General features: G+C 44.1%; 1 protein-coding gene across 3 annotated transcripts in view; it reads right to left on the bottom strand.

Annotated features, from left to right (window-relative positions):
* LOC109302590 (neurobeachin-like) overlaps window positions 1–14,985 on the bottom strand; it is a 494,933-nt gene that overhangs the window by 191,115 nt on the left and 288,833 nt on the right. For all 3 annotated transcript variants that reach the window (XM_019524185.1, XM_019524186.1, XM_019524187.1), the window contains exons 7-8: window positions 13,262–13,364; window positions 2,265–2,380 (exon numbers count right to left, since the gene is read on the bottom strand). In XM_019524185.1, the coding sequence (XP_019379730.1) occupies window positions 2,265–2,380; window positions 13,262–13,364 (219 nt within the window). The remainder of the gene's footprint in view (window positions 1–2,264; window positions 2,381–13,261; window positions 13,365–14,985) is intronic.

Here is a 14,985-nt window from a genome sequence, read left to right as displayed (position 1 = left end):
TTTTGAAGATGGGAACCACACTGGCCCTCTTCCAGTCCTCTGGCACCACACCAGAGCACCACGAGTGCTCATACAGGCATGCCAGGGGTTCTGCAATGACCTTAGCTAATTCCCTCAGCACTTTGGGGTGGAGATCGTCCGGACCAGCTGATTTAAATACATCCAGTCCCTCCAGAAGTTCCCTGACTAGATCCTCCCTGGCCCATGGCCTAGGTGTGCCTCCCCTAGGATTTGATGATAAATTAATTAAGGTTTATGAGTTCAGGTACTATTATGATAGGGCACCTAGAGTAAATGATATGGAATTCAAGGGACAAAGGATTTTAAATGATTAAGAATGATAATCTTGTTATAACATATTTTGGGCCTACATTAATCAAATACCGCATTATATAACTATCACTGAAACAGCAATGCTCATTTTGGAGCTGTAATTTGTGACTGAATTTTTTATCTGGTTTGTAGGGAAGAGAGACGTTCCCCAATTCAGTGGAGATAATGTGTAGGGAGAAACATTCAAAACGCCTGAGCCAGAATTGATTTGATCTTTGCAGGTTAGTCTAAGCTGGCTAGGCTAAACCAGTTTGTAACCATACAGACATCCCCTCTGGACTGAAAAAATGCAGTCACACGCCTGTACTGGCTCAGGCTACAAGCCAGGAGGCACTAGAGCAGCCCTCCCATCCCTTCCATGGCACTCAGTTGAGGGGAGGCGTGGCCAGGACCCAGCAGGATGCTCTGATTAGGGAGGGGTTCCCCACCTCCTGGCCAGCCCAGCACGGAATTGATAACACAGTGTATATCACCCCTAACTCAGTGTTTATCACCCCATTAAGAAAACAACAGAGGGACGTTACCAGCTACCTGTTGATTCTGCCTTTGTCCCATCTACCACAGCACGGACCATAGCCAGCATGTGGTCTGCTAGCTAATGCTGTGTGTCTGTGTAAGGCAGAGGGGACAGTGGACTCCCTCCTTAGAGGGGAAAGGGGAAGCAAAAGCCAGACAGACACCTGCAGTCTCTACTGAGCTGCAGCCAGGGAGCAGAGGGGAGGGGCCAGCTCTGCTGTGGAGCAGTGAACCCCACACAGCCCAGAGAGCATGCTGTGATGCTGGAGGAGTCTGATTTAGCTTAAACCAGCAAGGGGTCTGGGACAGACATTGCCAGTTTGAGCCAAATCAGTTAAGTCTGATATTACGTTCAACAAGGTTTATCTCAAACTGGTTTCAGACATTTTCAAATTGGTTTATGTGCACTGAACTTGTGTTCTGTTACACGTTTAAACCAGTTTCTGATTACTTAAACTGGTTTATGTGTAATGTCTGTCCCTAGCCAGAGAAATTCTCAGAGGGAACTGTGAGGAACGACTAACAGCTTAAGGCTGTAATTGTCAGGATAATGAACAGTGGGTTTTAGATATCCAAATGTCTGGCTTGAAGACAACTTCAAGCAGGAAAATCAGTACCAAATGCAGCTATGTGTTAACTGTTACACTTGAGTGATGTTAATACACCTGGTGGAACTGAATTCACCCAATTTAAAGCTCACTGGGGAGGGAGGCATGAGAAAGTTCATATGTTACAGTGAAGGGGTAGAACAGTAGGCAGTTTTCAGTAAATTTTGATTTGTTATGTAGAAAATTTTATTCTTTCCTATTTCAAATAACCTGAGTTACTAAAATACAGAAAACTGAATGGAAAATGTCACTATTGTTTAATTAGTAACAATTGTCAGAATAACTTTTATTTTGCTTATAAAGAATAGATATCTGTGGCAGTTATTTCATATTTTAAATACCTAATCTGATATTATATTTCAGTTCAAAGAACTAACTGAGAAAAGATGCTGTAATCTAATCATACCACAATCCAGGTGACATCTGTACTAGGCAGAATACTGTTGTTATTCTGCTGTCTAGTTGCTGTTGCTGAGAATGATGAAGTAGCGAAATTACATTTTCCCATTATTATTTCCAGACACTCTCTGGCAATGGTTTGTTGACTCTAATAAAGCTTCAGACAAAGCTGTCAGCAGAGGAAATGGCAGAAGGAGAGCAAAGAACAACTTCCACAACAATACATGAATCTAAAGTCTCAGTGATAGGTTGTGCATTTCCTGATAAAATTTAATGTGAGTGTTTCAGAATCTATCATAAAGCTGCAGCTGAATTCCAGAGGGATAAATGTATTCTATCAAGTCATGGCACTCAAGATTCTGACAAACATAAACACATTATGAGGGATTAAAGAGTTAGAAGCCTTACCTGCTATAGTATTGAGGAACATCAGGTATTCAAAGTTAGAAATCTCCCGTCGCTGCCAGCGCTGAGTCATGTTGGAGGATTTATAAAGCTGTCGGGGAGTGGCCAGAGATATTCTCCTAGGAATTAAATTTAAAGACTGATTATTTTAAGAGCTTCATTAAATTTTAAGATGCACAGCAAACTTATTAGTGTGATTAATTTCTCAGTCTCCCACAGACTATTTTATTTTATGTAATTAAGTCAACAAAACATTACCACTCTTATTTGAGTAACGACTATCTCACACACACTCGCACGTGTGCACACACGCACACACACAATCTGTATTTTATTTTAGTAGTGTAGTGTGGTGCTACAAAATTGTTATAATTCAGAGCAACAGGGATAGTATTCCTTTTTGTATGCCACAGGGATGTTTTAAGACAAATTCATTAAGGTAAATGAATTCTGGTTTAAGGTCAAGCCAGTAGGGGCTAGCCTTTTTGGCAGACATGCCACAAATTAGATTTGTACCCTTTCTGAGTGCCAAAAGATCCCCTACCTGCTCTGCCACTCTGCTTTCTGCTCCCTGTCCGTCCCCTGACTGAGCTGCTGCTTTGCTTTCTGCTTCCTGCCTTATGGTGGAAGCATCTGATCCCCCGCTTTCTGTTTCCTGTCCTATTTGCCACTATTCTGCCTATCCTCCCCACTGCCCTCCCAGTCTACCATGTGCTACACACAGAGGCTGTCCATGTCACTTCTGATACCTGTACCACGGGTTAGCCACCACTGCTCCAAGCAAATGGAAGGCCACCACTGCTCCAAGCTTTACTTTGCACTGAAGTTTGTGAAGCCCCTTCTTGTGGCAAGCCCTGCTTCCCTCTCTGTTCCCAAGAAGCTGCATGATTTTTTGTCATATGATCATATATTTTTCTTAAGGATTTGTTGAGGGAAAGGAAGATGGGACTGCTATAGAAGGAGACAAACATTATTGTTGGATTTTGGAGTCTCTTACAATCAAACTGAAAGGGCTTGTTTGTTTGCAGGATCTGCAAGTGTAACTGCAATTAGAGTATTATTATGCTTATTTAATCCTTTATATTATGTTGTCAAACCCAGTCCAGTCAGGATCAGGGCTCTATTATATGAACTATAGAGTCTGTCAGTGTCATAAATATGGTACCAAAGGGCACAATTTGCATTCAGTAGACCACTACAGTTTATGAATTCCAGACTTTATTTCTGAAAGTGCTATTTAGCAAAGAAACTACATCTGAGAAAGATCTAAGTGGTATAAAACTTAGCAGCCTATGTGCTTAGCAACACAGATTACTTCTCTTAACAGTCTTGTTTGAAGCATTTATCCATCCATAGGAAAAATATAGGGCTGTGCAAAGCTTCGGGTACTAATTCAATTTGGAGGAGAGTTGGCCTAATTCAGCGGCCGAATCTCCAAATCCAAACGGAATCAGGAAACCAGTAAAAAGGTCCAAATCAATTTGAAGCTCTATAAATTGATTTGTAAAACATTTGGAGAGCTTTGGAGATTCGGGCAGTCCCCACTCGCTGCTGCAGGGAGCTGGACCCAGTCTCCAGTAGGGGATGGGGCTGGAGGAGTGGGGAGTGGATCATGGGGGGGACCCCCACCAGACCCCATCCTCTGCCTACTCCCCCAGCCCCTCTGAGCACCCCTGACCTCCACCTGATCTCCCAGCCACATCAATACCTGTCCCACCTGGCCCCAGTGTCCTGGGGTTTCAAAAAAAAAAGACCTGCACTCACGGGCTGCTGCCAGGCAGGGAAGGGAGGGGTGATCCTCACTGCCCCCCACTGCCCTTCACTGCATGGGGGGCTCTGCCATGAGCCCCCATCCCCTGTCCAGTCTCCCAGCCCCGTTGATTGCTGCCCCACCAGGCTCCAGCTCCCGGTTCTTTAAAAAGAAAAACAAAAATGCTCCGCACTCACTGGCTGCTGCAGCAGCTATTAGGGCTTCTGGGGGCTTGTGGCAGAGCCCCCCATGCAGTGTGGGGCAGTGGGGTGCAGCAGGGATTGCCCCCCCACCTGACAGCAGCCAGTGAGTGTGGGGCTTTTTGTTTTTTGGGTTTTATTTAAAGACCCGGGATGCTAGGGCCAGGCAGGGCAGCCATTGACAGGGCTAGGAGAGTGGGCAGGGGATGGGGCCTGATTGATTTGGAAATTTGGCTGAGTCAGTGGTGGCCAAATCTCTGAATCAGATTTGGCTGAATCAATTTGGGACAGTGATTCGAATCACTGAATCAAATCACTGTCCCCGAAACTGGCTGAATCGGAAGAAAATATTAGCCACTTCGCACCAGCCTAGAAAAATGTTAGCTATCTTGGGGATTTTGTGATCTCCCACAATCCCCTTCCAAAGGCAAAGCCAAACTCTTGACTAATAAAGGGAGGTCTGCAAGTCCTGGAATTTTTGTATAAATCTGACCTAGACTGTGGAACTCACACAGCAAAAGGTAAAGAATGCTGTGTATCTTGCCACTTGCAGAACTAATTAAATGCTTGCCTAAATTTTTTTTTTTACATACAATACAGATAAAATCTTCTCCTCCTCAAACAAACATAAATACATAAGCTAATTAAACTATGTCTCCTACACGAGAGAGAGAGAGAGAGTGAGAGAGAGAGAGAGAGACTGTCATTCCTTTTCTAAATTAGAAACATAGAAAAGAAGGGCTGAAAGGGGCCTCTGGATGTCATTTAGTCCACCCCCAATCAAGGCAGGATTATTCTCATCCAAACCATCCCATACAAGCCTGTGTTAACCTATTCCTAAAACCACACAATCAACTGTCATGCAAGGCATACAACCCTGTCACTACAAGGCATACTTCCTAAGACACAAAAAGAACCCTAAATTTGCCATCGGTAAAGCAAGGGGGTGATGGCTGTTAGTGTCCTGCTACTACAAGGGTTGTTAAAATACCCCTGAGAACCAAGGAAGAGGGCCATGCCCCCCACTACAGAGGAAGACAACCCCTCCCCCACAACGGTTCAATCTGACCAGGGGGTAAAATCCCTTCCTCACCCCAACTGTAGTAATTGGTCTGATCATAACCTAGGAGAAAGACCCTTTAACTGAGAACCTCTGGGTTTGAGTCCCAGCAGGATCACTGGCAGATCCCAATCAAAATCCTCACTTAAGAAATAGTCATATAAAATAGTTCCAGGGGCCAAATTAATACTTAGATAGAAGGGAACGTGCAAATAATATTTAACAGTCTCACATAAAAAGTGGGTGAAATGCTTATGCACACAAACACATATTTAGATACCTATGCATTAGGGATATAAATACCATTTAAAAAATCCATTTAACCTGTTGAATTACAACAGTTAAATGATTAATTGGTATGGCTACCCCCAGCCTGGCCCACTTGGGGCTGCCCACCTGGCACCAATGGGATGCTGCCAACCCCCTGAGATGCAGTGGGGACTCATTGGCTCCCCAGGGCTGTGTCTCATGATGAGCTAGGTGGGTGGGTGGGTTTTCTTCAGACCTGGGTGCACTTGGGGTGTGCTGTGGAGATGAGCTGAATGCCTGAGGGGAGCCACCCTGTACCCCCCATACCTCCATCTTGCCTCTGCCAGTCCCTGAAGCCACCAAAAGTGCCCAGAGAGAAAGCTGAGCTGCTTTCCTTGTGGATGGCAGAGTAGAGGGGAGGGTGGACTAGTGGATCCTGGTGCCTGTCATGAGGAGCCCGGGCTCTGTGGTAGGCAGCAGAGGCCTGCCCAGAGCCCAGACTGCTCATGGCTGGTGGTGGGGAGGCTGCAAGCAGCTGCACCAGGGGCCGCAGAGCCTAGTTATATATACTAGTCCCACCTGCCCCCCCACTTTGTTCCTCTCTCCATCTGCTGCTCCTGTCTCCCAGGAGGGGGAGGGTGTAGCTGCGAGTGGGATGCAGTGCTAGTCATTACACCTGTATCCCCCTTAATAAAATACTGGATTCATCCAGGAATACACACAGAGGACACAAGAATGCATATCTGCATAAAAGAAGTATATGTATAAGGCCCCTGGTAGCCATTTGAAAAAACAGCCATTGGAATCTGAGGAATTTTATTCTCCACCTCAAACATTGCACATCCTGCCATGCCACTGTGGAGTCGTTCATCAAGACTGGTCACAAACAACCCTGGGTCCCAGTCTGGGACTCAGAGCTGCTCCCAAACCAATCTCATATACTGGGCTGTGGGTAGCCTTGGGACCTGAGATTGTCTGGGGCCAGTGCTGACACGCAGTTGATTGTTGGCATCAACCCCAGAGTGCCCCAGGTCTGGTTTGAGACATGGAGCTGTCCAGGGCCAAATGGAAATCCAGGACTGTCCAGGACTGGGGCTGACAATCAGATGACTGTCAGCACTGGCCTCAAAGGGCCAGTTCTAGACCTGGGGGTATCTCTAGCTGATGCTGACAACCAACTCAAGGTCCTGATCTGGAACACAACATGTTATATAGTCAATTTAAGACACCAAACAAACCAGCCACAGAGATGTCCATTATTTATGGAACATTATTATGGCTGCTTTGCCATTTTATGGTGTTATAAATTGGCTGAACATATGGTACACTGTAATTTATGGAATGATTAACACATTAATCATGGGATAAATGTAATGTCTGCCAGGGGCTTACATTACCAATCTGTGAATAACTAGGGAACTCCTGTATCTAAAATTAGTAAACAAATTCTTACACAATTGCATGGATGTCTTTTTTAATCTTGGTCTGTCCTTGAATAACAGTATATAAATTCACATCAGTTCATATATTTTTATTTCTCTGCAAAATGTAGGTAGCCCAATGCTATAAAACAACTGACACATATATAGCATACACTACTCAAAATTTTACAAGTAATTTCCATTCCATTGACCTTGAATAAGTAATGTAAAAATTATTTTAACATACATGTTAATTGAATTAAAACAATGTAGGTTAATTATTGGTGTTTTTTGTAATTCTGCAAAGCTAACTAAGCTGTGGTTTCAGCGAAGTGGCAATAAGGGTTACTATTATAATAAAGATAACTAAAATTAAAAAGTATTTATATTAGAGATTTCTTAATTCCCCAATGCCAAAACCAGCCCATATGCATCAGCACACACTACTGACTGGTTTTAGACCTGATCCTCAAGGATATCTTACAAATGTGCAATTTGTCCCCAAATGCTGGATTTTGTATTTGAATTCTTAATTTGACTGAAAGGTGTTGGAAAGCAAATATACCCAGAAAACTGCCTGTTGTATATATATCTAAGGAGCTGTAAAGACTGTAAGTTATTTCAGCAGAGACTGAAATAAATTATGCACAAAAAATTGGTTCCATACCTGTTCTATTTCAGATAGCTCAGGAAGAACCTACTGCTATGTGTTTTGCTAAATCTGCCCATCTTTGATCAAACTGTGCCTCTTTTTGGATATGGCAACACAAATATGGAGAAGTACATATGGCTGCATTATCTTTGTTATGGAATACAGAAAAATCCCAGCAGATCAAGAGCTAACCATAGAGACTACATAAAGACCTCCTGATGTATAGTAAGACTACTTAACTTTTCAAGTGCTATGGTGCCTTAAATATGCTTACTAAACATTTAGGTAACTTTTTATGGGGGAAAAAGTTACTATAGATATGGGGTAGAACCTTTTATTTCTTACTCTAGTTATTTGCTACTTAGTGGATGTATCTACATGTGCAAATGCTCCGAGGTGGGTTTACTCGAGAGTAATTTACTCTAGAGTAAACCTACCCCAGGCAGGCATCCACACATGCAGAGAAGCAGGAACAGATTTGTTGCTCATGGCAGTAGTTGGCCATTGGCCCAGCACCGGCCCCCTGCAGCAGCCATGGGGAACTCTAGGTTCCCCCTGGGTGCTGGCTGAGGGGCTGGCAGGGAGCACAGGGCTAGGAGACAACTGTTTCCTGGCAAGGGATAGGACACTGCTGCCTACCTGCTGCCAGGGTGGGTTCTGCCACTGGAGCCCAGGGCAGGACAATGTACCCCTGCCTCACCAGTAGGGATTATAGTTCTTGGAATGGGAGATTCTTAACTCCCAGACTGAGCTCCACAGTAACAATAAGAATCTCCCAGCCCAGGATCCGTGACTGCAGGACCAGGACTGAGAGATAAGAATCTCCCAGCCCTCACTACCCAATCACAATCATGAAGCAAGGGCTGCAAGCTCCCTGCTGCCAGGGCAGGGGAACACTATTCCTGCCCAGGCTCTGGTGGTGGACCCCACACTGGCAGCAAACAGCTCCCAGAGGCAGGGAGCAATCTCTTGCCTCCTGCTGCCCAGCTGACCAGGAGTACATTTGTTCCCAGTCAGCCATCTATGCGTGGCATACTGTGCAGTAAGTAATCAGGAGTAAATTTGTTGCTTGTATTTACAGGTAGTAAATTCACTCACGATTAGAGCATATTTCTGTCCAGTAAGTGCCTGCATGTGTAGACAGTGTTGCTTAATGCACAGTAATTAACTCTAATCTTGACTAAAGCATCTTGCATAGACAATCTCAGTTATCTCAGTCTAGTCTGCATAAGTACTTCACCAAAAAGTTCCTACCTCCAGGGAAGAAAAGATTTGGAAATGTCACAGATTTCTTCTAAAAGGAGACTAACCCAATAATCATTCTTAATCAAAGCTTTGAAAAAGACTTTATGCTAGGCTGACATCAAATCTGATTTTTTTCCACCTCTCTCTTCACCAAAAGCAAGCTCTACAACCAGCCAGAATGAAATCTGGAAATCCATCACCAAGTCATTGATGCAGAACAAGTGGCAGCACTGAGCTGACAGTGAATTGAGTCACAATACCAGCTGAAAGAGACATTTCCTTTCATTGAGTAACTTCATCGTTTGTATCTCTTCTTCTTAATAACTGGAGGCATTATTTCATATTAATGACTAATGACTCATACAATTTCTGTCTGAGGTACAAGAATATCTTTAAGTGAAGCACACAAAAAATCTTTTACCTAATACCTTTCATTTTGCATGTTCACAACTTAAAAAATATTTCAAATAAAGTATTTAAAACCTTTTATATTAAAACAAACTTTCCTGGCTGTTACTACCTTATAAATCTGAATGGAGAGTAAGTTAAGGTCAAGTTGATAAAGCCCTGAATTGGCCTTTGAATTGTGGAATGAAATGTGGACATTACCCTAACTAAACAGGACCTCTGTGGGACTCTAGAGACAGCTTGAAATAAAAGGTGCAGTTTCATTTTTCCAGTAGTATCAGACATGCAGAAATTATAACCCTGGTAACATGTTTGAGAGCACAAAGAAACTGATGGTATCAAAAATGAAACCAGAGGAAATGTATTTACCACAGCATCCAGAAATTGCATCTAATGACCAGTCCTCATAAAATTTAAGCTATAAAAATGTTATTCACAGGTTTATGGAAAACTATGAAAAACATGATAAGAACACACACATACATGTACTATCATCATTAATGTTATTATTTGGATTAGAGTTGCATGAAATAGCCCAGCTCTGGCCCATGCTGGTGTGGTCCCCATAGCATGTGGTGCAGCCTGGGGCATGTGGCCCCTGGCCACTAAGAAGTTGGACAGATCTGCAGTAAGACATAGGATCTATGCTAAAGAGCCCACAGGATAATTCAAAATCCAGGAAAGCACTTATATATGTGCTTAACAGTAAATATTCAAGTCTCTTGCTGACAACAATGGTACTATTAATCTGTTTAATGTTAAACACACAAACTGAAGAGCTTGTTGGATCAAAATTTAGATAAATGGTTGGAATGGCAACAATGAAACAAAAATGTAAGGGACATTTGTTCAAACAGTCAATCAAGGAGCAGATTGAGAGGGAAATGCTATTCTCATAGCTTAATTTATAGTTCCCCACCTTGAGTCACCCAAATTGGGTATGACTTTTGGAGGTGAAAATTGGATCACTTAACGGTATCTAAATCTGGACATTTGAGAATTTGTCATCAAAAGTAACTGGTCCCCTTAGAAAGTCCTGGCAGGAATGCTTGAGGAAGGAATATGCAGAAACTAAGCTCAGAGACAGGTCAGTATGTCAGAGAGCAGGATGGGGGCAGAGTATCCTGTCTTGAGAAAAAGAAAATTCGCTCACTTTACCTTCTGCTTCAGAAAGAACCAAGCCAAGGTCTCTGTTCTGAACAGGCATACATTGGACCATGGTTTCATGGCTCTTGAGCTAATGAGTAGGGATCTCTGGAATTCAGGCTGGAAGTGCATGCAGCGCAGCAGCTTCTTTAATCTTGGGGTTTCCCCTACATGTCCTCCCTCTGCTAATCAGTGGCGGGGCCCCATTGTTTGATTCTTGCCACTCATGCTCACCACCTGTGCATGAAACTGCAGCTCTGGTTTTCACCATCCAGCCATCAGGTACAGGTGGTTAGCCACGAGCGATGGGGGCCCTCAACTAATCAGCGGCAAGGGGTGCACAGAAGAAACTCCAAGAATAAAGCCACCACTGGGCCACACACTTCTGGCACGAATTCTGGAGATCCATACTAATGAGCTTACTGGAACATTCAGGATGAAGTTCAGAGCATCAGAAAGACTACTTTCCAAGGATGGCTTCGTGGAGTGATCCAGCATAAACATCTGTAAATTAAGTTCCATGGCTTTCAAAGTTCTTTTTCTGAAGGATTTACAAATTGAACATGAGAGTTACACAAGTTTCCTGGGAAAAACAGTGTCTGACGTCTTTATTTACACGTTTTCCTATCACAGGAGAGACAAGGATACTTAATCTCCAAACACTTGGGATTAGACATCAGAAGCCTAGATACCAAGAAAATAAAACCTCCAGTGAAGGGAAAAATGAAATATAACCCAAACACATGTCATAAGGCAACCAATGCTAATAAACTAAGCCTAAGCTAACACTAATATTTGCATATGCTACAGAAAACCAGTTAAGTGTGTCAAAAAATGAATATTAGGTTCCTTCCCATACATCGTGAGAAGAAACTGATGGGCACATGAGCTGTTCTGCCCTTTCTGGTCTCAGTGTTGAGCACTAGACATTAAGGATGCATGCAGAATCCCAAAGACACCTCCTGGCCAAAAGACTTCAGGCCTAAGTACAACAGGTAGTACAGGCACAGGAAGTAAGATACATATGGACAGGCACTCAAAGAAGAAGGTGTGATTACCATTGACAATGGATTTAAGGTTGCTCAGCAAAACCAGGCCACTTGTACCTGCATTTACGTATGTTTCTTGGCACCTAACTTTAGATACCTAACAATAAAACTGTAGGTCTATAACAAGGGCGGGGAATTATTTTGGGTGGAGGGCCACTTAATGAGTTTTGGTGAGCTGTCAAGGGCCACATGGGTAGCCCTGCACCTTGACAGTTGCCCCACCCCTTGGTCACCATCTTGAGACCAGAAGTCCCATCCTGAGTCCTTTGCCACCAGAAGTCCCTCCTCTTGTCCCCCAGAAATACTACTTTTGGGAGGAGGGGTTGCCATCTTAGAATCAAAAAGAAAACAAATCATATACTAGAAGTCAAACACCTACTATAGCATATTTTAATTTTATTTAAAAAAATATTTTGTCATGATTTGTGTTTGTGTAGTGTATATAGAGGTGATTGCATAATAACTCAAAAATAAATTCTTAGTCTTGTATATTGGGGGAATGGTATGTATGGTGGTGTGTATGCATGTATATGATGGTGTGTGGGGTGTGTGTGCATGGATGGGGTTTGTGAAGGGGTATGGCTGTGTGGGGGGGCATGGGGTATGTTGGGGGAGTTGTGTATATGTGAGAAGTTATAGGGGCAGGGTGTGGGTGCGTGACATTTGTGCAGTGTAAGGGAGGGTGGAGAGTGTGGAGACTCCCCCCTTACTCCCCCTATGGTGCAGCAGCAGCAGGCAGGGATGCTTAGGGTGCTCTGCCTGGTGCAGGTGCCTGGTGGGGTGCAGCTCTGGCCAGTGTTGCACATCGCAGTGAGGGGCGCAGCCTCTGCTGGGCAGTGTCTATTGCCGTCACACCACGCTATGTACACACAGCCCCCTCACTCACACAACAAGGAAAGCAACCGCCGCTGCTGAAGCCAGCTGCCCTCCCTGCTGGGGCTGCAGAGTCTTTCACTCTGGTACACTCCTGCAACTGGGAATACCAATCAGGTGATTGGGAGTGAACAGCTCCAATGTGCTCCCACAGATGGGTGTACTGCTCTGCTCACCAGCATTCCCAGCCATGGGAGCACACTGGAGTCTTGAAGGTTCTGGTGTGCACCCAAGGTGGGGAGAGCCAGTCAGTGCTGGCCACATGTTCAATTTAAGGTATGATGGGAACCAGCCATAAAATTATTTTACATTATTTTGTGTAATAACTTTGTGGCTTATCCCCTGTTTTATCATATCATTAGTTGCATGAAAATGTGGCTTGGTTACTACTTACAATTAACTGGTTAATCACATCTTAAGTGTAATGTCTGCCAGAGGCCTTGGAAAGTACAAAACACTAATGGACTGTGGAATCAAAACCAAAGTCCCAGGTTTTTTTGCTGTTCAGAAAAGCAACTCTCCTACCCCCAACTTAAGGCAAAATTAAAACACGGCAATTTAGTTCATGACCTTATGTTTTAATATCCACAGTAGCACATCAGTCTTTGCTAACACAGAGTCATGTAAACAAACAAACATGAATCCTGTTCTTTCTAGAGTTAAACAAACTTGTCTTATTTCTTATTGCTCAAAGAAGTGTACTCATTTGCTGGACAGGTAAAAGGTAAATTTAAATAATGTTTACATAATGCTCATATTCTATAACATGTCACATAATTATAAGGAATATTGCTGCTCAAGACACGCTGAAGTGATGGGAATTCCATAACCCTAGACATTAATAATTAAATATTTGCAACTGAATAAAATATTCTCAAATATCAGCCATTGTTTTTTATTCCTATAAAAATATGAACAGAGAACAATAAATATTTTAAGGAAATTACCTGGCTTGTGGCAAACCATAGCTGGTCCCAACTCCAACACGAGGCAAGCTGTACACGACTTTCTTTACTGTGGCTTGGTCAGGAAAATTAAACATAACGGAGGCTGTGCCAAAAGGAGACAACATAACTTAGAAAAACACAGGAGCACAAAATCATGTTTATCTACAAAATACTTCAGAATATATTTTTCAAAAGACTTAGTACTTATTTGCAAAACTAATATAGCTCCATGTCCATCCTCTTGTGAATCAGGGCTCTTGAAATTTTTCACTAATTTCAAGGGTAAAGAATAGGTGCTCCTGAAATGTTCTGTGCTTTGAAGCTATCAATTTAACTAACTGTCTTCTTTAGCACTAAATCTGAAAATATGTATCCCAGGCTTGTATAAGATATACATAGGCTTGACAGGATATGATTTTTTACCAATAAACACTGATTTCACTTGTCACTCATAAACTGAGGGAAAGATCTTTCCATTGATACTCTTCAAAATGTATTGAATGGAGATGTAAAAAAAAATCTAGGATGAGGGTAAGGAAATCCAGGGCAGTGGGCAGTGTGCACTCCTCTGACAGCACTTGGATGGCCACTGCAAGTGCTGGGGACTGTGCTGGTAGGGCTGTGCTCAGAGTGGAGGTTGGAAAGTCAGAGCTATTGACAGCCAGAAGCCCAGGGCTGCAGGGAATGGGGAGCTGCTTCCTACCCCTGAGTTGGGTTGCCAGTGCTTCTCCCCATGTTCCCAGAACTCCAGAGCCAAGTTGCACTCCGTTTCTGGTCCCTGCCTGCCCTTTTTGATGAATGAACAGAATGGTTTAAAGCAGGTATGCTTTATTGATTTATGGATATTTACTTTAATATATTTTAACATGTGATTTTATAAAGCTTTTTACAGTATACTGTAATTACTAGAGATACACTGATACATTGGTCCAATATCAGTTCGGCACCAATTTAAAGAAAATTGACTGTATTGGAAATTAGCCTGATGTGGCCAATAATTTGGCCAATAAATGCTCTTGCATGTATGATGCTGCAGCGCAGCACATAGGCAGCGAGGAGCACAGCCTAGCAGCTTAGAGAGCTGCAAGCAGCTGGTAAGTCTGGTGTGGTGGAAGGGGAGGAGGGAGGGAAGGAGCATGGGGGGCAGATCAAGGCCCCCACAGTGAGAGAGGAGAGGGGCTGGGGCAGGGGCAAGTGCTGCCCAGCTGGGGTGGCGCAGGCATGGGACGGAGCCACAGCTTTTCTGAGGGGCAGCTGGGGGGGCCCTTCCACTCACTGTGCACTGCTCATCCAGGAGCTGCTGGTCTGGGGTTCACCCGCTTGTCCAGCAGCTCCCACTGTTGCTCCTGCCACTCATCCGGGGGGCATAGGGGGTGCCCCCAGATCTGTGTGGGGATGGGCAGGCAGGGAAGGACCCTGTGCAGCCCCGGCCTGAGCCCACCCCACCCTGCACAGATCCAGGGGCACCCCCCCTGTCCCATGCCTGCCCGGATGAGCGGCGGGGGAAGCGGCGAGAATTGCCAGAGCAGCGGGTGAGTGCCAGACTAGCGGCTCCTGGATTAGCAGCATGTAGAGGTGGGAGCCACCCCCTCCCCCGCGCTTGCCCCAGCCACAGCCCTATTACTTCCTCACCTTGGGGGCCTTGATCTGCCCTCCCCCACACACCTTCCTTCCCCACTCCCCTTCCACCACACCAGACTTACCAGCTGCATGGAGCTCTCCAA

This window comes from Gavialis gangeticus, unplaced genomic scaffold (genome assembly GCF_001723915.1).
Source record: "Gavialis gangeticus isolate Ggan-Ray unplaced genomic scaffold, GavGan_comp1, whole genome shotgun sequence".
NCBI lineage: Eukaryota > Metazoa > Chordata > Crocodylia > Gavialidae > Gavialis > Gavialis gangeticus.
The sequence above is the reverse complement of the archived record's forward strand: the minus strand, read 5'-3'. Positions and strand labels throughout refer to the sequence as shown.